Source organism: Simochromis diagramma, unplaced genomic scaffold (genome assembly GCF_900408965.1).
Source record: "Simochromis diagramma unplaced genomic scaffold, fSimDia1.1 OVJJ01000361.1, whole genome shotgun sequence".
NCBI classification, from domain to species: Eukaryota; Metazoa; Chordata; class Actinopteri; order Cichliformes; family Cichlidae; genus Simochromis; species Simochromis diagramma.
In genome coordinates this window covers 371,345-393,806 of record NW_024386860.1, presented here as the reverse complement: position 1 = coordinate 393,806, position 22,462 = coordinate 371,345, and the positions used below count along the sequence as shown (strand labels likewise).

The 22,462-nt window shown below is 38.6% G+C and overlaps 2 protein-coding genes and 1 long non-coding RNA gene across 5 annotated transcripts; 2 read left to right on the top strand and 1 right to left on the bottom strand.

Moving 5' to 3' along the window:
• Positions 1-324: 324 nt before the first annotated feature.
• On the bottom strand, positions 325-10,651 carry si:dkey-238d18.4 (GTPase-activating protein GYP7). Of its 2 annotated transcripts, none has more exons than XM_040029465.1 (10): positions 10,113-10,651; positions 8,740-8,925; positions 8,495-8,613; positions 8,102-8,205; positions 2,472-2,539; positions 2,204-2,350; positions 1,681-1,771; positions 1,363-1,511; positions 1,120-1,258; positions 325-1,037 (listed from the first exon to the last, which is right to left on the bottom strand). In XM_040029465.1, the coding sequence occupies exons 1-10, from the start codon at positions 10,318-10,320 to the stop codon at positions 869-871; spliced, it is 1,380 nt and encodes a 459-aa protein (XP_039885399.1). In that variant the 5' UTR covers positions 10,321-10,651; the 3' UTR covers positions 325-868. The 2 variants fall into 2 exon arrangements, with proteins under 2 accessions (XP_039885399.1, XP_039885398.1); XM_040029464.1 differs by having other exon boundaries at positions 1,120-1,261; positions 10,113-10,646.
• LOC120732113 lies at positions 7,132-15,359 on the top strand. Of its 2 annotated transcripts, XM_040029468.1 has the most exons (10): positions 7,132-7,261; positions 12,697-12,813; positions 12,949-13,009; positions 13,284-13,670; positions 13,764-13,784; positions 13,877-13,927; positions 14,011-14,131; positions 14,476-14,550; positions 14,810-14,888; positions 14,990-15,359. In XM_040029468.1, the coding sequence occupies exons 3-10, from the start codon at positions 12,949-12,951 to the stop codon at positions 15,062-15,064; spliced, it is 870 nt and encodes a 289-aa protein (XP_039885402.1). In that variant the 5' UTR covers positions 7,132-7,261; positions 12,697-12,813; the 3' UTR covers positions 15,065-15,359. The 2 variants fall into 2 exon arrangements, with proteins under 2 accessions (XP_039885402.1, XP_039885403.1); XM_040029469.1 differs by lacking the exon at positions 12,949-13,009.
• Positions 15,360-17,764: 2,405 nt separating this feature from the next.
• On the top strand, positions 17,765-19,721 carry LOC120732115. Its single transcript, XR_005695531.1, has 4 exons — positions 17,765-17,821; positions 17,938-17,990; positions 18,082-18,416; positions 18,503-19,721. It is a non-coding gene; the product is annotated as an uncharacterized LOC120732115 (long non-coding RNA).
• The last annotated feature ends 2,741 nt before the right edge of the window (positions 19,722-22,462 follow it).

Here is a 22,462-nt window from a genome sequence, read left to right as displayed (position 1 = left end):
GGTTCACATACTCCATAAATGGTGATGAGTGAGGACTGTTTTTATTAAAAACAGCTTGTAAATATTGCATGGTGCACATTAACTCACTTTAGCAGAACTATTTTTTATAGCACTGACCTCATTTCCGATAATCGCCTGTAAAGTCCATCTTTTTATGTGTCTGAAGTTGCACAGTTATTCAGATTTGATGTTAAGGCTTCTTAGAGGATCTTCTTTTGCATTCCTACATATCAAATGACTTTAATTCAGCTCAATCAATTCACATAGTAAAACTGGGTCTTTCAAAACAAGGTCATCTTTTATTTTAAAAAAAATTCAAAAATGTAAATGAAACAGGTTTATTCACCAGCAGAATAAAAATGTTCAACACTTTTACTGAGGTACATTTTTTTAAACATTCATAGTGTAGTGTGCATGTTTGTCATTCTCTATTTAGGACAGTTATGCAATGCGGTTTCTTGGACACTTTGTGGTACACATACTGTAGGCCCCTCTGACACATGTATCATCTAGCATTAAATATAACTGCCAGCGAAGAGACCGGGCCTATTTATAAACTGCTAACAACCTGGAAAAAAATAAAACAAAGCTCCTACTGTGAAGTAATAAAAGATTTGACCTTGCATAAAAAATAAAATAAAATAAAAAAATCACTGCACAACAACTCGCACCCAGTGTTGGTCAACTATAAGACAATAAATAGTGTACACGTACTCATAGTGATGAGTGAGCAAATTTAAAGTGAGCAGCAACCAGCAGTACATTAGTGTTTCCCTCAGACAAAAAAGTAAGTGGCATCAAAAAGTGCATGTAGGGATTAACTGTCAGCTACAGATTACAACCTGTGAGATCATTAAAAAAAATAAAATCATTTTAAAACAAATAAACTACGGAGATGATAAAAAAAGTCCTCGTGTTTGCTCCGATCAGGCCTGCAGCGACCGTTCGTAAAATCCCAAGCACAGCGCTTGCAGTAGTTGTAGAAATGATGCTCGGCTTTCTTCAGTATACTGTTCAGGTCCAGTGTCCCCTGAAGGCTGCACAAAGCACACACACACATTAACTAACACATGCACATCTTATTTGTGATGAGCCGTGTGATGCAGCACAAAAACAAACCCGTTAGTATATTGGAGGAGCTGAACGTCATCTGGGCACTGCAACAGAGACTCTCTGTGCTGTAAAAGGATGGCTGCACAGATGAAGAGCTCAAAGGTGAAGTCAGTGTTGATCGCCTGCAGCTCTGACTCTGAACTGTCTTCTGGCAATATCACAAGGCAAGGGCATAATAAGAAGTAGCAAAGAGGTTTGTGTTTTTTGTGGGGTTTTTTCTACTTTTTCTTTTGTGTTTCCGGGCTTTACCTGTGCTGAATTTCTGAGCAACTCTTTCTTGGTAACGAGCTCGGTCGACTTGCTGTGAGATGAGCTCCAGGTGGTCACAGCTCAGGATCTCGAACAAGCGTAGTGCTTCGCTGTGTTCAAACTCCCTCTGGAAACCAAGCAGCAGCCACCTTAAAGGAGGGGCAACATGTGCTTACATGTAAATAAGACGTTTGTGTGGGGGGGAAACAAAACAAAACAAAAAAACCTTGCCATACTGCATTTGAAAACTCAAAATAAATAAATAAATAAATAAATAAATAAAATAGAGCACAGAAAAACAAAGCCTTGCAGATCTACCTGTGACAAAACGTAAACCTCTCCATGTTGTCTTTCACCAGATGAGCATAAAGCGGAGGGTCCAGTTCCTTCAGCAGAGCTGCCTCCAACTCTAGATGTTAAACAAAACTTTTATACTTTAACTAAACTAATTTATACAAAACATTTTTTTGTTTTTATAGAGACTTAATTCTATTTTAATTGGATTTTGGGCTAATATGATTTTGTTCTGCATATCCGACCTACCATCAAATTTCTACCCTGGAAATAAAGTTAGTGTCTTTGTTTGACCACTAGGGGTCAAAGTAACATATTACTCTTTAGATAAAAGGAAAAAAGCAGGCAGTGCTTGACTGAACTATTAAAATAAGGGTGCATATGAGCACAACGGTGCAGAAGCTGAATGAAATGTATTATCTGAAACAGAAAAGGAAAGTTTAATTTACAGATCTTACACCATGACAACAGTCGTTGTGGCAGACACAAACAAAACACTATTTGGTGTCAAAGTATTTTTTTTAAATATCTGTTTTGTTATCGCTACCTATTTTCCTGTGTAGACCATCGGCCCTGAAGTCCCTGGAGAATTTCTCCATGTAGCACGAAAAACTCCAGAAAGTGTCAACCTCACAGTCGAGGACCTCCAGGAATCGGCTGCACAGGTCATTCATCCCCTGGGCATAACTGACCTCTGGATTTACAGCAAAGGGAGCAATGCATAAACAGTTAGCCTCTTTTTTATGGCTCAACAAACAACCTTTAAATCCATCTGATCCAGACCGAGTCAGCAAACCTGACACAGGGTCATTTACCTGGATGAAAAGCAGCATAAGTGATAAGGATTTCTCGCAGAACCAACAGATTGCCTAAGCCTTCATTCCTGCAAACATCCACAGACACAAACAATATTAGTATGTTATAAATAAGCAGAATTAGTTCAACACAGCTGCCAAAACTTGTTTTGATGCGTAACACTGGTGATGCTTTATGCCCCAAATTAAACCTTCACTCATGGAGAGATTGTCAAATGTGACATTTAACTACTAAGTCTTCAATTGAAAGTCAGTTAAATAATTTTAAGTTTCTAAGAAAGAAAACAAAGCGAGGGGTTTTTATTCAGTGTTGTCCACTTAGTCATCATTTACCCAACTTCACTTTTCCTTAATAGAGCAAGCTGGATTCCCACCCAAAATTTAAATGTTTAAAATGATTAAGCTTGTCAAGAACAAAATGCAGGTGACAGAAACTGCAAAAAAGGCAGTTTAATTATGAACATTAAATGCTATTCATACCCAGTAACACTGATTTGGGTCATTTACATAGAAAAGAGGAAAAAATTTTGTCGAAATGCATTAAAAATGTACAACTAAATTTTTTAAAATCATCTGTTGGTTAACAGCATTTATTGGCTGTATCTAAAAGTGTGAACATAAATATCTTATTAATGAAAGGCCTTCAGAATATTTCCTTTTCTCCTACTTCCCACCCACTTTTCCAGTTCAGTGTCACACTGGTCTTGGAGCTTACCACCGCTCCCTCAGATATCTGTAGCCTCGATTCAAAAACTCATTTTAAGCCGCAGTTAGTCCAAATTTAGAATCTGAAATGTAGTTAAGACTCAAGAATCTACACATCATCATCTCTAACATGATGCCAATACATGACACATTTTTCCAATCAGTGAACAAATGATTATTCACTGACCATTGTGTCATGTGTCTAAATGTTGTCTCATGGTGAGGTACAGGAGCTGCACTGAAGCAGAGAGGCTACAGCACATCAATTAATACAGCTCAGAAGATCACCAGGTCCTCTCTGCCCCATTTGACTTGTTCACTTCCTGCTGCCTCAACAGTGTGTAAAATATTTTCAATTCAATTCTATTTATATAGCACCAAATCACAACAATAGCTGCCAAGGTGCTTTATATTGTAATGTAAAGACCCTACCATCATAGACCGAAAAACACCCCTATGAGCAAGCACTTTGGTGACGGTGGGAAGGAAAAACTTTTAATAGGAAGAAATCTAAACCTAAATGGAAAGTTTTAAGCCTAATCTTAAAAGTACAGACAGCGTCTGTCTCCCGAATCCAAACTGCGGTGGTTCCACAGAGGAAGGACCTTAAAGCTGAAGGCTCTGTCTCCAATTCTACTTTTAAATATTCTAGAAACCATAAGTAAACCAAAAGTCTGAGAGTGCAGTGCTCTAATGGGGTGACATGGTACTATGAGGTCTTTAAGATAACATGTGGCTTGATTATTCAAGACCTTGTAACAGGGAAGCCAAAATAGGAGAAATATGCTTTTTCTAGTCCTGGCAGTAGTCTTGCTGTAGCATTTTGGAAAAACTGAAGGCTTTTCAAGGAGTTTTAGGAAAACCTGATAACGAATTACAGCATCAACTTGAGACAGGATATTTTTAATTTTGGAGATATTGCCCAAATGGAAGAAATCAGTCCTACATATTTGTTCATTATGCCCATTGAAGGACATGGCCTAATTAATAAAGACTCAAAGATTCCTCACAGTGTTACTGGAGATCACAGCACATGCCATCCAGAGTAAGGATCTGGTTAGACATCACATTTTTAAGATTTTTAGGGCTGAACACAAAAACCTGAGTTTTATCTGAATTCAAAAGTGAGAAATTAGAGGTCAATAGAGGTCATTAGACGCAGATCGTTACGTGTATTATCTGGTTTCATGGAAACCTGGGTATCATCTGCAGAGCAGCGAAAATGTATGCTATGCCTTCTGTGTAAACAGACTGTACAGAACTGGTTCTAGTGTGGAACCCTGTGGAACTCCATAATTAACCTTAGAGTTTGAAGAAGACTCCATTAACATGAACAAATTTGAATCTGTTAGATATGACTCATACTACTGCACAGCACATTACCTTTAATACCTACAGGATTTTGTAATTACTGTAATAAAACATTATGGTGAACAGTATTTAATGTTGCACTAAGGTCTAGCACAGGGGTAGGGAACTCCAGGCCTCAAGGGCCTGTCCTGCAGGTTTTAGATAAATAAAGATTAATTCATTACAAGGCCTCTGGAGAATTCAAGACATGTTGAGGAGGTGTTTTAGCCATTTAAAATCAGCTGTGTTGGCTCAAGGACACATCTAAAACCTTCAGTACACTGGAGTTCCCCACTCTAGCAGGACAAGCAGATGTATGAGTCCACTGTCAGAGGCCATAAGAATATAATTTGTAACCCTCACTAAAGCTGTTTTTGTACTGTAATGAGCTCCGAAACCTGACTGAAACTCCTCAAATAAACCATTCTCTGCAGATGATCTGTTCCACTACTTTGTAAGATTTTTTTTTATTTTTAGATAAAAGGAAGGTTGGAAATTGGGTTATATTTTAGAGGATCCATCACATCCTTGTTCTGACTGATTCAAATTGCTCACCTCTGGCATCAGCTACAGCGACTTGTAGATCAAGGGGGACCAAAAAGAAACAGTTTATTCTCAAACACCAGTACAACGGCAAACTTTGCACTGACTCCCCTCTCTACCACCACTACCACATCCTCTTTTATTAAGAGTCTTCTTCTTGGTGCATTAAGTTCTCTTCTGTACAGTACCACAATGAGTGGTATCTTAAATTTTTAGAATACTCTGTATATTATATTTATCTATACTCTGTGTAATATTGTATTGTTATTTGTTAAGTCACTGTGAAATTACAAAATACTTATCTCTACAACTCTCAAATGTACAACTATATAACTCTGTACCATAACCACATTACCTCATGATCATGACCTCAGTTATTGTCATTCTGATGGTAAGCATAATTACTCAAAAGGACTTCTTACAAGCATGTTTTGTATTGTCAAAATAAATAATTTACCATATAAAGATTTAAAATATGTTAGATTTAAACTCTTACCTCTCCTCCAAAGTCAGACTGATTTGAAGGTCAGCGTGATGATAATAATGCTGTATAGAGTTATTTAAAACAGTTTTTCTTAATGCCATTGTTTGTATTGCCAACATAAATAGGCATATAACTAATGATATATGGGTATTCTAAATATCAAGTTATAGCTTGCATACAAATATCATGTCACATTTTACCTCCGACCTCACTTTTACATTTTCAATCTGTCTTCATATCATGCTGAAATTAAAAAGTGTTTTATCTTTAAAGAAAGTGTTGTTTTTTATGACTTTTATAAAGGGGAATTAATATGCATGTTGACCTATATACCCCATTTGTGTTGGCCTACATGCGCAGGTTTTATCTATATTTACATCATATGTTATACTACTTATGCTTGAACACCTGTTGATGCACAGCTGTTATTTTTCAACCTAATAATGGGTCACTTTTGGGTCACTGTGACAGTTTTGTGTTCCATTTTGACAGCAGCTTGCTGTATAATGACAATGAAAGGCCTCTAATTCAAAAGCTTTATACAGTTTTATTTCATTTAAACAGCAATTGGTACAGTAATAAGCAACGAATCTATGTAATATTGAAATCTCAATAAATTTCAGTGCAGGTGTGGACTACCTGATAGCTGTCTCAATGCCGACAAAGTATCAGTGTTAGAAAGATGGAGACCACAGACTTACAGATTCTGAACTCAAAATAAATATGTGACGCCCAGCAGTGGGTGTCTCTGACATTACACTGATGACTCAGTGTTAGTAAAACCCTTGTTTGAAACACACACACACACGCACAGAGAAATAAGTTAAACAGGACTGTAATGTTTGGGGGGGGTTGAAGTTATTCTGTGTTAATTGTGACATGGTATTGTATCAGAAGAACATTCTTGTTCTTGTTCTTGTTCTACATGAACAATAACCATATGACTGTTCCCACCACTAACACATGACCCTACGCTGTGTTCACTGCATCATTCCATGTTTGGCACTGATCACCACCTGCACTCATGTATATATCATGTATATATCTATCCACTTAGCACTTTTAATTCTTATTCTTATTTTTATATTTTTATGACAGTATGTTGCACTGAAGCACCGCAGCAATTTCCTAATGTTGTAAACCTCCTCAACATCTGGCAATAAACCCTTTCTGATTCTGATTCTGATTCTTAAGGGAATGTTTAGCTGCTTCAAACTGCTGAGATAATCAGATGATCAGAAGTGTGAACAACAACTGCCATGATGCCTTACCACTGCTCAAAACTATTTCCAAGGTGCTCCAGGGGACATTTAACCGCATTCTTTATGCTTTGCAGCCTCCCCAACATGGATAATGTGACAGACCCCCTCTGTAAAGTTTCTTTTTTAGCACATGACGGCTCTTTTTGGCTATTCATCTGTAAACTCTCTCCATACTCTTTCACGTGATTCTTGCGTAGGTGGTAGAAGTTTGTCATGTTTGAGTCTGTGGTTAGGACCCATTTGCGGCATAATTTGCATAGTACAGTTTTCTGGTCTGTGTCAGACTTTTTATACCCAAACCATTTCCATGCTACAGAGGTAGCCCCTTGTTTAGGAATAAGGTCCTCAATTTGTTTTGACCGGTCCTTCTGTTTGGAGCTACCTGGTTCTGCCTCATCTTCACTGGCCATGCTGGTATTTTCTGTGCCTGCATCCACGTGTTGACTGTAAGCGCCATTTATAGTTACTTCATGTTTTTATTTGAGGTAATTTTTTTGATGCATATTCTGAAATTTAATATTTGCGAATAATGTATTTTCCCATCATTTCAGCTTATTTTGAAAAATTTCAACAGGATCTTGAGCTTTATTGTGAAAGGTTTATGTGGTAAATAAACAAGCGGACGGCGGAGATACACGATGGTTTTACCGTCATTGTTACTAATGAACCGATGCGTAAAAACAGTCGCTTGTCAGTCCATAGTGTGATTATTTTAAATATATATATATATATTTAAAATAAAAAAAAAAAATAAAAGAGAGAGAGAGAGAGAGAGAGAGAGAGAGAGAGAGAGAGAGAGAGAGAGAGAGAGAGAGAGAGAGAGGAGAGAGAGAGGAGAGAGAGAGAGAGAGAGAGAGAGAGAGAGAGAGAGAGAGCTTCAAGACATTATTATAGCCACTACAGTGACCATAAAAATGATGAAAAAATATTGCCGTAAACAGCTTATTTTGCGACACCACGAAACAAACGATAGCGTATAACATGACACGATAGATGTTTTCATATCGTCATCCGATATGTATATCATCATATTGAACAGCCCTAACTGTGGTGTTCTTTTTTTTTTTATCGTCTTGCCCCGAACCTTTTAGAGAGCAGAAACTCACTTTGGCAATATCTAATTGTTTAAATTGAAGGACAATTTTATTTTTTGCTGCTGGCTGCTGTGAAAGATATCTGGTGCTTGATCAGTGGTGACAGACAGACAAAATAAGTGTATGCAGACCTCTTTAAAGAATGATCAAAGTTAGTTAAAAAAAAACATACCATAACTGATAATCACTTACTGGTAATAGCTCAGGTCTCTGTTGGTTCGGGGCACATCTTTATCAATGATTCGAATGGCTTCCTGCAGCTCCTCACGGTCAAATGTGACCCGCTCAAACAATAGCTGTTTATAGGAAAAGTTAGTACAAAGAGGTAGTAGGTAAATGGCAAACCCTTTAACAAATTTAGATCCTGTTGTTTCATTTGAATAAATATACTGCATTTATTTTATTTCCCTCACTTTAAACTGTTCTTATGTTCTACAAAGAAAAACCAAAGGAAACATTTTAAATATAACTTAACAAAAAACAATGCAGAAAAATAGTGAGTAGAGACAAGTATGCGTAAAAGAAGCAAAAAGCCAGACATCAGACAGGTCACAATAATACTCACAGATGTTTAGTTGAACTGACCTGTGCCTGAAGCTCCAAAAAAGCCATTCTAACTCTGACCGCCTCTGACCTGTCCTGAGATTGTTGCTGGGTCTGTGCCTGTCTCTGGTCAAAGTACCTGACGGCTGCCAGCAACTCGGCTTGATCACATATAAGATATTTAGGGAAAAGAGTGAGAAATCATGGCAGTTAAAAACAAACAATAGAAAAAAAATTTGAAAAAGAAGGAATCTACGTGGCTTTTAATTGACAGCCGTACAACTTACCATCAGTACCATTGAGGTGCATTCGCATGGCTGAGGGGAGGAAGTGCTGCCATTTTCTCTTCATCACCTGATAACGTACGACCAACTGGTCCTGCAGCAACGAGCGCTCTAAAGCTGTTGAACCACACGGGTACATCCCGAACAAAAACCGCCACGCGAGGCCACGCTCAGATGGACACACCCCACCTGGACAGAGAGTGCAGACCTTTCAATCATTGTCAGTGGACAATTGTGCTTGAAGATAAAACATTACGTGACCTCCTAACATTTAGTTAAACCAGTCACCACTGGTCTGAAAGAGAGCATGAGAAGATCAAACCTGAAAGGAACAAATTTTAGATGTAAATCAAAGCAACAAGACTGCAAATACATATTTTAGTGAGCTTGAGCCTGCTGAGACAAATATTTAAGAGGCCATTTGTAACGTCTTAGTCTCTGGTGGAGTTCAACATCCTCCACAAAGAGGACAGATTCAGCAGGATTGCTGAAGTGCTGATAAGTTCTGGCATGAGATGACAGTCTTCTTGCATTTAAAACACTAAAAAATACAGCTAGAACACAGACGTATTCTGTCCGTCTTTGCTTCTTCTAGTTCACAGCATATGTTTATGGAGCCATTGACACTCATGTGATCTCACTCCTAGAAATCCTACCAACCCTATAAATGGAGCCGCTTTATCACAGTAGTCACGCTGGACTTCTTTGCTCCAGGCGGTCTGGTGAACAGTGAAATGTTGGACTTTACAGAAGCGTCTGATTGTGCTTTTCCCCAGAGGCAAAGCGTCACCTGATTTAATCTTTAGGAATGAAAACCCATTTAAAAAAAAAAAAAAAAAAAAAAAAAAAAAAAAATCATGTTAAATATTTTTTACCGTACACCAAAACGGTGCTAAAATGGACACATGTATATTTTGTCAAAACACTATAGCCCATTTTTATTTTTCCAAAGAGTCAAATTTAATTTCTCTAAAAACACACATTGAGCGAATGCAGTCACGCCTTTTATCAGCAGGTGCGGTGCATTCAGGTTTGTTCACAACAACCTGAGGCCTCAGCAGCAGTGTGAGAAACTACAGCTTTAAATCCAGCTGCTTCATGGACTGCGCTGATTGCCAGCCCCTGTCCTGTTATACTGTATCAATACAGAAAAACGCAATTATCTCTCAAACTTATAATTAACTAGATGAGAAAAGAGTTTGCTTTTCTAAACGTGGATAATTAGATATTTTAAGATTTCTGCTTGGTCTTCCGTACTCACTAAAGTATGAAAACGGAAGTGCGGACAAGCAGTCTTACTTCATGTCTCCTGCAAAACTGCACGAATCAAGTTTACATTAAAAACTACTTGCAAGTAAGTTGTGCATTTTAGAAACCGTTTTTGAAGATATGCATCCTCAGTCTTGACTCGTCGACCCTCCCCTCGGCGTCCATGACTCTGGGTAAAGTGAGGCGCGCTACAGCCAGAGCAGGAGAGCTGATCGCTGCTACTCTCCTCTGAGAGCCTCCATCCAGCCGGGTGCTGCTGGCTGTCAACCGTTCCTCTGCGGTCTGCCTTGGATTTCCTGTGTTTAGATCTTCCATGTGTGGCTGCGGTTTTAAATCACGCAGGGGTGAAGTTTGTCATTCGCGCTGCATCCACATAACAGGCAACATAATCATCCTCCTATGGCCCACCGCTTCCTAAACAACACAGCTCGTCTCCCTCCGTGAGCTACAACTGAAATCATTCAAGACTCATTTCCAGCAGCGTGGTCGAGTCGTTTTAACTTTGCTAAACCCGTCGGAATGACTTTCAGGAAACCATATCCAGCGAGCACAACTCTCATTCGGCCATCTGGGAGTCATATGACTGCACCTTTAAGATCCCAGTTTGCCCCACATTCCAGGTGGAGTCCAAACCCATGTGCTAAAGTTCACAGTGGACTTGTGCGTATATCTTGCTCCAACTAGTGGTTGTATTTAGCAAATGTCCCCCAGAAGAGGGATTTCGCTAACTGGCTGATCTGAGTATTTCCCAAACCGTTGACCACTGGGGCTTTCACGCATAACCATCTCTAAGGTTTGCAGAGAATGGCCTGGGTAAAAAAAAAAAAAAGAAAATATCCAGTGAGTAGCAGTTCATATCAGCTATTTCTTCGAAGTGATAGGAAGGAACTCCAATAATCACAGCCAAGGGATACAGACGAGCATCTCTGGACACCCAAGCACATGAACTGCAGCAGCAGAAGACCAAATTTTTCATTACAATAGAAAACTCTAAAAATGTCTGGTTAGAATTTGGAGAAAACAACATAAAAGCATGAATCCATCGTGTCTTGTTTAAGTAGTTCAGGCTGCTGCTGGTAGCAAAATGGCAGGGGAAATATTTTATAACATTAAAAAAAACAATTTTTGATTATTTAGATTTGAAAGCTAACTTGAATATTGATGCAGAACATTTTATCCCCCTGTGACCACAGTGTATCCATCTTGACTGCTACCAGCAGGTTAGCATACCATGTCAAAGAGCTCTAATCATATCATAACTGGTTTCTTAAACATAACGAGTTAATTCATATGAAGTCATTGTTATGTTTAATGACCCCTGCAGTCACCAGATCTCAATCTGATAGAGCACTTTTGGGAGGTGGTCGGCTGGGAGATTCTCATCATGGATGTCTAGCTGACAAATCTGCAGCAACTGCGTGATGCTGTCATGTCAACATGGACCAAAATCTCTGAGGAATGTTTCCAGCATCTTGCTGAATCTATACCATGAAGAATTAAAGCAGCTCTGGAGGCAAAAGGAGGTCCAACTCAGTATCAGCAAGGTGAAACTAATAAAGTGGCCAGTGAATGTTGCTACCACATATATTTTGTGCATAATCAAGCCACTCCACACACCAAATAGTACCCAGCTTATGGTAAGAAAGCTGCCACTCTCTCCAAAAGTTGATTCTTTTCCTCTGGACGTAGCGTCTTCAGTGGGAGAAATGTTTCGTCACCCATGCAAGTGACTTCTTCAGTCTTAGCTGACTGCAGGTTTCCCCAATCTTATAAACAGTATATTTGCATAATGACTGAAACCAGCCCACTGAAGGAACAATGGGCTGGGGGTTCAGTTCCTTCAACATAATTATGGAAATTCTAATGACCATTGATAAACAACCACTGATCAAAGACCACTGATTAATGGCCATGAGTACCTCGCTCAAACCAGCGTTCCACCCTGTCCAGGATGTTACATCCTCATCACTGAAACAGTGTCCACTGGCCTGTAGGTGTAAATAGACTGTAGAGTCCTGGCCTGACGAGGCCTCTGCAGTCTACTACCACTCATTCACAAGGGGTCACCAGAGTAGGTGGGTCCATATATTTGATTTGACCTCTACGCTGTGCAATTTTTGACATCAATACAAATATTTGTCTAGCTATAATTACTTCTTGTTACCAAAAATATCACATTACAAATTCACGGAATCTCTTCTGTGTGATAAGGAAAAACACAAACCAGGTCTAATCCAACTTGCAACTCAGTCTTTTTTTTTCTCCAATAACATAATATCATCTATCCTTTGTTCATGTGCCATATAGTCAGGTGTAAAGCTCAATCCTCCTCAATTAATAGAAATTATAGTCTGGTTTAATATTTTTGACAGAGTGGAAGGGCAACTGTAAATGCACTAGACTACACTGTTGAGTTAGAAATGACAGTTTTGCAAACACCTCTCTGCTGTTGTGACACTGACCTGCTATGTTTTTCACAAATGTTAATCAGAGAGAAAAAAAAGGGAGGAGTTCAGCAAAGTGCGACTTTTACACTTTGGTTAATATGTAAAAATTAAATGATATAAGAGAAGGAAGAGAGTGTTTCTGATATACAGTATATGTGCTTAAAATTTGAAAGTTGAACATAGTTATTGTGGGGACGGCGTTCACTTTTCTTTCCCAACTTCCTTTTTTTTTTCTTTTTTCAAGTGATCATTAGAGTGCAACGGGAAACAGACCCATGTCATTTCACATCAGTGCAGAGATCTAATACATACTGAGAAAGCACAAAGGAACATCATTTTCTTACACCTCCCTCCTCTCATAGTGAGTATTTACTATGTGCTAAATAGTAGACTATAGGCAATTTGCTGTACAGTATGTTGGCTACATGTGATGAGAATTCTGTAAAACTAAATCGGGATTTTGTCTACTAACCTGTGACTGTCTTGCTTTGGCTAGATGCAGCTGCCAGGCCTTATTGGTTTCATTTCAGTATTGATTCTGGCTTGTAATTCAAAAGGTGAGTGAAATAATAAGCTCATGTGTATGATTTAAATTGGAAATGCACTTTCAGTATGTAGTAAATATGGTACTTGGAGCACTTTATATGCTTCTCATTCACCCATTTACACAGATTCATACACTAATGATGGTGAAGCTGTCATATAATGTGCTTTTCTAATGCTGGCCTTGCTTCTGTAATAAACAATTTGTTCTACAATGTAAATTATAGCTTTAAAATTAGCCTTTGAAAAATAAATGCAATTCCTGACTTGCTTTGTTTTTATTTGCAGATACAAAATGGAAAATAAATGTCGAAAGAAAGATCACAGCACAACCTGGATCAACCGTTACCATACAATGCAACTTTAGCTATCCAAAGGAAATCTCCACTAATAATGTTACAGTTTTTTGGAAAATGTTATCAGTAGATGACAAAAGTAACTGCAGTAACGGGGACAACGACAGGAAGGCATTTGTTTTTAACCCAAATAATGACTGTGTGCTTGAGAAGTACCGAAGAAAGACTAAGCTCATCGGAGACCCGAACAAGGGCAACTGTTCTCTCCAGATCACCAACATCACAGATGTTGAGCAAATGATCTATGTAAGAATTGATGTGCAGAAAGATAAATACAGTTTCATCAAGGACCCTGTCCGTGTCTCATTTTCCATAAATGGTCAGAATTTAAATCAATTATTTTAAAATTTTAATTTAAACTATGCATTTATCAAAAAAAATGAAATTAATAGCTTGCATGTTTCCTCCACAGAGACGGGGGCTTCTAAGCCAGGTATTAACTTCATTTCTGCATTATTTATATTTAAATTGAACAGAGCCTTTTAAAAAAATTTGCCATCATGCTGTGTAATATTTTTTCAACAGGTACCGATTCCTATACGACTCAAGACCTTTTAACCACTGAAACAACAATAAGTAAGTTTAATATTCACACAGTTTGTTGAGTATGTCACACTCTGTACTTCAGCTTTCTTTACTGAACGTATTATTTTTTGCAGCAAAAGCAAATGAAAACGACACGAGCCATGCAACAATACTGTCTGTAGTCATCCCTGCAGCAGTTCTTGTGGTGATCATTCTTCTTGTTGCTGGGATATTTATTTTTATAAAATACAAGAGGTAACGTTTTCATCATTTGTAAACCGAATGTGTGGCCTACAAGCAGCAAACTTGAATGAGCTTTATTTCCCAGATTGATATACTTGATGTACATAGTTTATCATCTGGATACTTTTCAGGCAAATGTGTGGTATGTAAAGCAAAGCATTTATGTAATCAAAAGACATTTAAATGTGGAAATTTAACTTTCTGTGAAGCATATGTACAGTACGAGAGAGAAATAATCCAAAGCAGATTATATTCATTTATCATAAACATACCAGAGTGCTTCGAATGTTAACTTTGTTTAAATTTTAGTTATCATGTACAAACAACCGCAATAACAGTAATCATAATTGTCCCAGGTCACGCAGTCTCACCAGGGAGGACTCTGGATACTATGCAAACTTTAGCAGAGCACTATCAAACCCACCCAAAAGGTTTGCATTAATGGAAAAAGTATACCATACATGTGTACCCATCTAAGAAGCTTGACATTTCTTTTATTTTTAATTGAATGTGTCATTATGATGAATCCAAAAGTAATTATTGTAATTTGGTGTTGTACCATTTGATACATTTGTGTTATTAGGATATAATTATGTATTTATTTGATGCACAGTGACAAAATTCTGATGACCTTTTCCCCAACCTGGCATTTTTAATTTCTTGCTCTCTTTCTTTTTTTGTTCTTTTTAGAGAAGTCAGTTGTGACAGACAAACTAAGAAGCTGCCTGAAGGGAAAGCTATTGATGATCCTGTTTACATCAATGTCAAGGTACAATGCCCACACTGACACAAGTTTTACTGTCCCAAGAAGTTAACAGCAAAGATAAAAATGACTAAAGCCAACTTTTATGTAACCTCTTGTCTCTGCAGGCTCCAACAAATCACTTGGCTCCAAACAGCAGTTGTGCAGACAATATATATGCAAATGTGGATTACAGAACTTAGAAGGACAGCTGCATGTCATTAGTGTACGATGCTTTCTACACATGTTCATGTGTATGTATTACTATGTGCCTCTATACATTTCAGGCAGGTCTTAATATTTTTTGTCTTTTTTGAGAGTGTTCACGTATGCCCAAAAAACCCCTGACTAGTCGCTGTGGGTTCAACTGAAGGATGAAAGTGTGAAAACACTCTAAATGACCAAAAAAAAAAAAAAAAAAAAAAAAAGCCTGCACAGCATTGCAAAACAATGATAATTCCTTTTTTGCATACTTGTGATTGCAGACCTTCAGATGGTCAGACAAGAATGTTGTTTCAAAACATGAATTTATGTAAAAATGATATAGCATAAAATCAGAAGTGAGATGTCAGTGTTAGAGATGGGGAACAGTAGACACACAGTAACAATAATCTTTCTCCAACCCTAACAACATTACTTTTGTCAGAAAAAGTCTTCTCCTAGCCTTACTTGTGGCATATTGTGTAATTGGAGAATGAAAACCTGTTAGGATTGAAAATTAGGAAGGATTTCATTTTTTTGTCAAATGCTTTGGGTTTTTTTTCTTTTTAAGAAATCTGCCATTGCAATGTTCTTGCCCAGTTTGCCTAATACAGGCAATATATGCTGGTGAGCATAACAATACTGTAACCAATACTGATGACAGTAACTTTGCCAAATAGTCTGTAGCAATAAATAAAAACAGCAACTTTATTAATATACTTGATCTTATGCAGTTTTTTTTTTTTTTTTTTTTGCTTTACATCAGTGTCTTTGACCTTGGTAAATAAACCTGCCAGTGTTACACCACCAGGTAACTAAGGAAATGAAATCAAGCATCAGTTTTGCAACTTTGCGGCAATATCGCTTGAGTGGAGTTCTCTTTTCGTTGGAACTTTGGAACCCATTTTAACTAAACTAGTTAAAATACAGAAGTGAGGGGTGAAAATTACATTCACTTTGGGTACATCCTGTGTCATGTCTGCTGAAACTTATTTAAAGGGTTGAAAAAGATGGATGCACTGCAGTTTTAAAGAGAATTAGCGAAAATGTGTAGAGGCTATTTGTAATTTAAACTGAGTGAAACTGTAACTGCTGCTAATACCTTTTGCTTTCTGTTTTAACTTTGATGGGCAATGCTTACTGAGAGGCAGAAGTCCTGGAACGTTGCATTACTTAAGAAGTGTAGTGAAAACTCTGTTATCTACATGCACTGACTATTCAGATAAATTGAAGAATATACAGTCATGACGGAGTGTACATTATTTTAGTATCACTGAAAGTATTGGCTGCATACATTTAATTGCATTTAGCAGCGAAATGTAATGTTTGGATGTTCTTGGACTCAAAACCAAGTTCAAGACAAACAACACGTGTCCTTATATCCACTTTTAGCCAGTTCAAGGGGCATTAAAAATGAAGCACTGATTGATGTTCAAATAATTCAAGGTAATCTTGCCACAAGCAGAAGTAAGATCTCATCATTGAAACAAACCCATTCAAGTCCATTCACTGATATTTTCATGTAAACCGACATTGAAAGTAAATACAAGGAGCCTGACAAGATTGTGCTGACGACTCAATGCTCTCGACCTTGGCTGTATCAGTGCCCTGATTACTGGCACTGGCTTATCATCATAGATGGGATTAAGATAAGATAAGATAAAATAGAACTTTATTAATCCCTCGGGTGGGTTCCTCTGGGAAATTCGATTTCCAAAAAGCACAGCACCGACAGAAGTTACAGTTACAGAATATTATATATATATATATATATATATACACACACACACACACACACACACACACACACACACACACACACACACACACACACACATATATAAATACAGAGACAAATATAAATAAAATATACGAAGGGGATAAATAGAATAAATAGGAATAAAAATAAAAATACAAGTGAATTGCACATTTCAAGTATTGAGGTCTATTGCACCATTGACTATTTACAAAAAGTATTGCACAGGCTGTTTTCATGCACTAAACTAAAGAAATGTACAGGTCAATATTATCTTCAAATGTAGAAAAGTTAGTTACATTCATTATTTACACGTTTACTTTATAAACACGAACAAGAAAACTGTGTCCAGAGATAGAGAAACATACTTAATTGGCCATCAATGAAAAATACTTACAATAAAGAACATTCTACATCTTCTATGAGAGGGTTATATTATGTAGAATGTTGACTTAAAAATGTAACACAATGCATACAACAAAGGAAGCTAGGACAAGAAACACTTACTTCCTCTGATTTAAATGTGGTAAATGTATCTTTTCTAGTACCACATTTAGATGTGGTAACATTATAAATGAACAGTTCATTACATCATTATGCAGCTTTTAGTTTTAAAAAGGCCTGCAGTAACATCACATGAGAGCCTTTTTTTAAACAACACATGTTTGTATACACATCTTTGTAATTTGTCACATGGTATTTTTCATGAAACTGTAGCTTTTGTGCACTCCTGGGTCTCAGTGTTCTCTGAAATGTTCATTTGCTTGCAAAAAGACTAACCAAAATGTAACAAGTTAAATGCCAGACTGCTGGCTACATTTTGCAACTTTCTTGGTATCAAAAGCATCTGCTGGTGAACACATGGTATGAGCAATCAAAAAACAAAAATGATAACACAGTTTTTGAGCGTAAAAATAGACTATAAATATGGCATCCAAATCTCACACGACTCCAAATCTCACAAGGACTACAAGTTCAGTCAGTGATTAAAACAGATTCAGAGGTGAGTAAATAATTGAAATATTTGCAAAAAGTACAGCAGTGAAAATCTGCCTTTAATACACCTATGTGTATTTTTTTTTATCACTCCTTTATGCTTTTTAACTATTTTATTTTCAGGTCCTCATCAGTGATGGAACTAAAGTTGTGCCTTTCATTTCTGATGTTTTTTGGTGAGTGTCTAACTTTAATGTGGTGGAACCGCACACTACCTTCTACATAACACAACATAATAGTATAATTCAATGCTATCTTTTTTATTAGTGATTCATGATGTCCAGTCAGCCAAAAGCCAAAAGTGTGGTTATTCCCTGCACCTATAATTACCCCAGACCTAGCTCCAAAAAGATCATAAACAGCTGGTTAGGATTCTGCAAGAAAGGGAACAAGGTTGTGGCAACCTCTATCCAAAAATGGAAACTGCCTGTGGAGTACAAAAACACGAACTCAATTTCTGGGAAAACTGAGAACATGGAACTGCACGATGCTACTGGATAGTGTCCGGAGCACTGATGTTGGACCTTTTTACTTCAGGATTGAAATGCCACAATACAAAAGCTTTTCCTACACACAAAACGCTGTATCCATTGATGTTATACGTAAGTAAGTTATCGATTTATAAAGAAAATGCAAATTTTAAAAAATGATTTTTTTATAATAGTGGTGTCATATTACAACTCTGCAGGCAACCCCCCACCGCCAACTCTGTCTGTGGAGGTGAATGATCAGGTATATGCTACCTGCTCTGTTTTTCACTTCTGCCCATCTATTCCTCCTCAATTCTCCTGGAGTCACACTGGAGTCATCAAAAGCCAGTGGAAGAAAGTGAATGCATGGAACTGGCAAACAGTGTCAACTCTGACCTTTCCGCCTTTAGCCACTGATTTCAACAAGCCTTTAAACTGCACAGTGCGACACAGAGGGGGGAAGGAGGCACAAAGCTCCATTATTCTTCTAATATGAGCCCAGTGCATGATCGAAGTATAACTTCTTACTCTACACAATAAATTAATTCAAGGTTTTAATTTAGCATTTGAGGTATATAGCGTCTTTAAACTACTTAAAGTGAATCTTAAAACAGATAGCTTTGCTATTTGTGAAGCCCGAAGGGGTTTTGTGATTGTTTGGTTTAAGTGGATGTCAAAGAGTGTGTCTGCACTAAAAACACATGTTTTAGTGTTATCTATGGTGAATGATAAGTGATCAACAGCTTCTCCTTCTTAAAGTTGTATTTCTCCAAATGTTTACGTTAAAATACAGTTAAAAAAATTGATACATATATATTCTTAAATAATATTCTTAGAAAGAGGTGTTGTTATGTGACAATGTGAAAATAATAAGGTAGTTATGAAACATATTTTGCAATTCAGAAACTTTGTGTCCACAAGAGTACTGTCAGGGACTTGAAAGAGAGCATATTTTGCCATAATCTGTAAAGATCTGTATAGAAATACAAAATTAATTAATTTTTTTCATGTATGATTTAAAGTAAATCAAATGAAAGCAAAATGGCATCAGTATGAATGCCTTGGATCAGACGGTCCTGGGTCGGTGACCAAGTGTTTTATGTATTGTTATTTTATGATTTTCTTGTAGTTTGAGATTTCTAGTGTTTAGTGTTGTTTTTGTTCTGTGCCAGTTTGTTTCCTGCTTTACTTTGACAGTCTGTGCCCTACGTTAGCGTTTCTAGTTTGGTGTCTCCCTGTCCTGTTGATGTCAGCTGCGTCTTCCAGGTGTTTTCCCTTTGCCCTGCTTTCCTCTTGTATTCAATGTCTGTGTCTGCTCCTGCTTGTCGTCACATTGTATCCTCATTCTGACCAGTTTAGTTCAGTTTCATGCCCTCATCGTTCTGTTCCATTTCCTAATTTAAGCCTGCAATAAAGCAGTCGGTTTTTTAGCTTAAATTCCACCTCCACGAGTCTGCATTTTGGGTCCTTTTTCCTGCCTGCCCGCACACAGCCATGACACAGACCTGTTTCATCCATCCATCCATCCATCCATCCATCCATTCGCTTTCACTAAACCTAAAATAGTCAGAAATGCCAAACACAGTTGTTGAGGTCTCCCAGCACCTTTCTCAGATTTCGAAACTGTCCCAGAGTTTTAGATGACTTGATTATGGACATTTATTACAAATCCATCTGAGTTTTCTGACCTTCCCCTCTGGTTCTGGGTAGTTATTAGGGGTGCAATGATACTCGTATCGATATTGAACCGTTCGATACAGTGCTTTCGGTTCGGTACGCATATGTATCAAACAATACAAAATCTTTAATTTATTTTATCAACTTTTCTTCTGACGATGCTGTCTGTGTTGAGCGCTCAGTGGATCTGCGCTCGACAGTGCAGCCTAGGCGGTGTAGTCGAACGCAGATTCACTGAGCGCAGGGCAAGCTAGCCAGACAGAAGTTAAGCTCTCGTTGCAACATGGCAAATTGAACCTCCCCCACCCTAATTCAGATCTGGTGTTTGGAACTATTTTGGTTTTCATGTGACGTATGACCCTGAAGGTAAGCGCGTCATGGACAAAAGCAAAATAGTATGTTGGATGTGCCATGCAATGCTCAATTACATGGTGGGAACTACTGCGTTAGCGCAGTTAGCTCGTTAACGTGTTGGCCGTCCAGCCCCACGCACGGGGCGATCCGCGGTAGCTCGTTAACAGAGATTTGCCGTGTTGTGGGGTTAACGTCATTTCAACGAGATTAACGCTGACAGCACTAGTGGGAACACAACGAATATGACTGCACATTTACTCCGACATCATCCTAGTGCAAAGACAAGTGGAAGCAGACAAAAACAACAAGCACGCATGCTACAAACTTTACCCGAGTCATTTAGACAGCCGTTAGAATAGAATAGAATAGAATAGAATAGAATTCAACTTTATTGTCATTGCACATGCACAGGTACAGGGCAACGAAATGCAGTTTGCATCCATCCAGAAGTGCTTTAGTGATATAGATATATTACAATATATATTAGCAATAATATAGATATGTGAGTATATTACAGAAATGGGTCTATTATGGTATGTTATAATGTACACGGTATGAAGTATGTTGTGAATATTCTATAACTATAAGTATGTACAGGCTGTAGTGAGTACAAGCTATGTACAGGATATGAACAGGATATAAATATGAAAAACTATACAGAATATGAAATAAATAACTTTACAGAATCTGAGATATACAGCTATACAGAAATGGGAACTATGCAAGTTGTAAACAGTTGTAGGATTAAAGATTATCGAATGTACAGAATGATTATTTACACAGAGCTATACAGTAGTGCAGTTAAGATAAGTGAGGGTGTAGATAGTTTCTACAGAGGCTATATAAAGTGCTAGTGGTTGTGAGTGGTGGTTCAGTCCATGTTATTATTGTGTGTTTGAGGGTACAGTTGTCCATTGTGGGTGTGTGTATGTTCAGTCCATGAGTTTAACGTGGGTCAGATGTCAGGAGGCAGAGTTCAGGAGTCTGACAGCTGTGGGGAAGAAGCTGTTCCGGTACCTGGTGGTCTTAGTCCGGAGGCTCCTGTAGCGCCTCCCAGAGGGCAGGAGGGTGAAGAGTCCATGTGATGGGTGACTGGGGTCTTTGATGATTTTCCCAGCCCTTTTCAGACACCGCTTCCTGTAGATGTCTTTTATGGCAGGAAGTGGTGCTCCGGCGATGCGCTGGGCAGTTTTCACGACCCTCTGCAACGCCTTCCGGTCCGAGGCAGAGCAGTTCCCGTACCAGACTGTTATACAGTTGGTCAGGATGCTCTCGATGGTGCAGCGATAGAAGTTCACCAGGATGTCTGAGGACAGGTGGTTCTTCCTCAGAGTCCTCAAGAAGAAGAGGCGCTGGTGAGCCTTCTTGACCAGCTTGGAGCAGTTGGTCGTCCAGGTGAGATCCTCGGAGATGTGGACTCCCAGGAACTTGAAGCTGCTCACACGCTCCACAGCCGTCCCCTTAATGTGGATGGGTGGATGTGGGTCAGCATTCCTCCTGTAGTCCACGATGAGCTCCTTGGTCTTCTCGGTGTTAAGCAGCAGGTTGTTTCTGTCGCACCACTCAGCCAGACGATCCACCTCCTCCCTGTAGGCGGCCTCATCGTTGTCACTGATGAGGCCAATCACCGTGGTGTCATCTGCAAACTTAATGATGGTGTTGGAACCATCAGCAGGTCTGCAGTCGTGGGTGAAGAGGGAGTAGAGGAAAGGGCTCATCACACAGCCTTGTGGTACACCGGTGTTCATTGTGATGGTAGATGAGCAGTGGTTATCCAGCCGGACGTGTTGGGGGCGGTTGGTCAGGAAGTCCAGTAACCATTTGCAGATGAGGGAACTGATGCCCAGGTCTGTCAGTTTCCTGATGAGTTGTGAGGGGTGGATTGTATTGAATGCTGAACTGAAGTCTATAAACAGCATTCTGGCGTAGGTGTTGTTGTTGTCCAGGTGTGAGAGGACAGAGTGCATTGCGATGGAGACTGCATCCTCTGTGCTCCTGTTCTGGCGGTATGCGAATTGGTGGGGGTCCAGGGTGGGGGGGAGACAGGATTTGAAGTGTGCTAGGACCAGTCGCTCTAAGCACTTAGTGATGATGGGGGTGAGTGCTACTGGGCGGTAATCATTGAGGCAAGATGGGTTGGAGTTTTT

What these genes read in the sequence shown, in the direction of transcription:
- si:dkey-238d18.4 (XM_040029464.1), bottom strand. Translation starts at nt 10,320, where the DNA reads ATGGAAGATCTAAACACAGGAAATCCAAGGCAGACCGCAGAGGAACGG. An exon ending in GATGCATATCTTCAAAAACG is followed by an intron (nt 8,926 to 10,112) that starts GTTTCTAAAATG and finishes CTCTCTGTCCAG; the next exon opens with GTGGGGTGTGTCCATCTGAG. An exon ending in TGGTCTACACAGGAAAATAG is followed by an intron (nt 1,772 to 2,203) that starts GTAGCGATAACA and finishes TTTAACATCTAG; the next exon opens with AGTTGGAGGCAGCTCTGCTG.
- LOC120732113 (XM_040029468.1), top strand. Translation starts at nt 12,949, where the DNA reads ATGCAGCTGCCAGGCCTTATTGGTTTCATTTCAGTATTGATTCTGGCT. An exon ending in TGTCTCATTTTCCATAAATG is followed by an intron (nt 13,671 to 13,763) that starts GTCAGAATTTAA and finishes TTTCCTCCACAG; the next exon opens with AGACGGGGGCTTCTAAGCCA. An exon ending in ATTTTTATAAAATACAAGAG is followed by an intron (nt 14,132 to 14,475) that starts GTAACGTTTTCA and finishes TAATTGTCCCAG; the next exon opens with GTCACGCAGTCTCACCAGGG.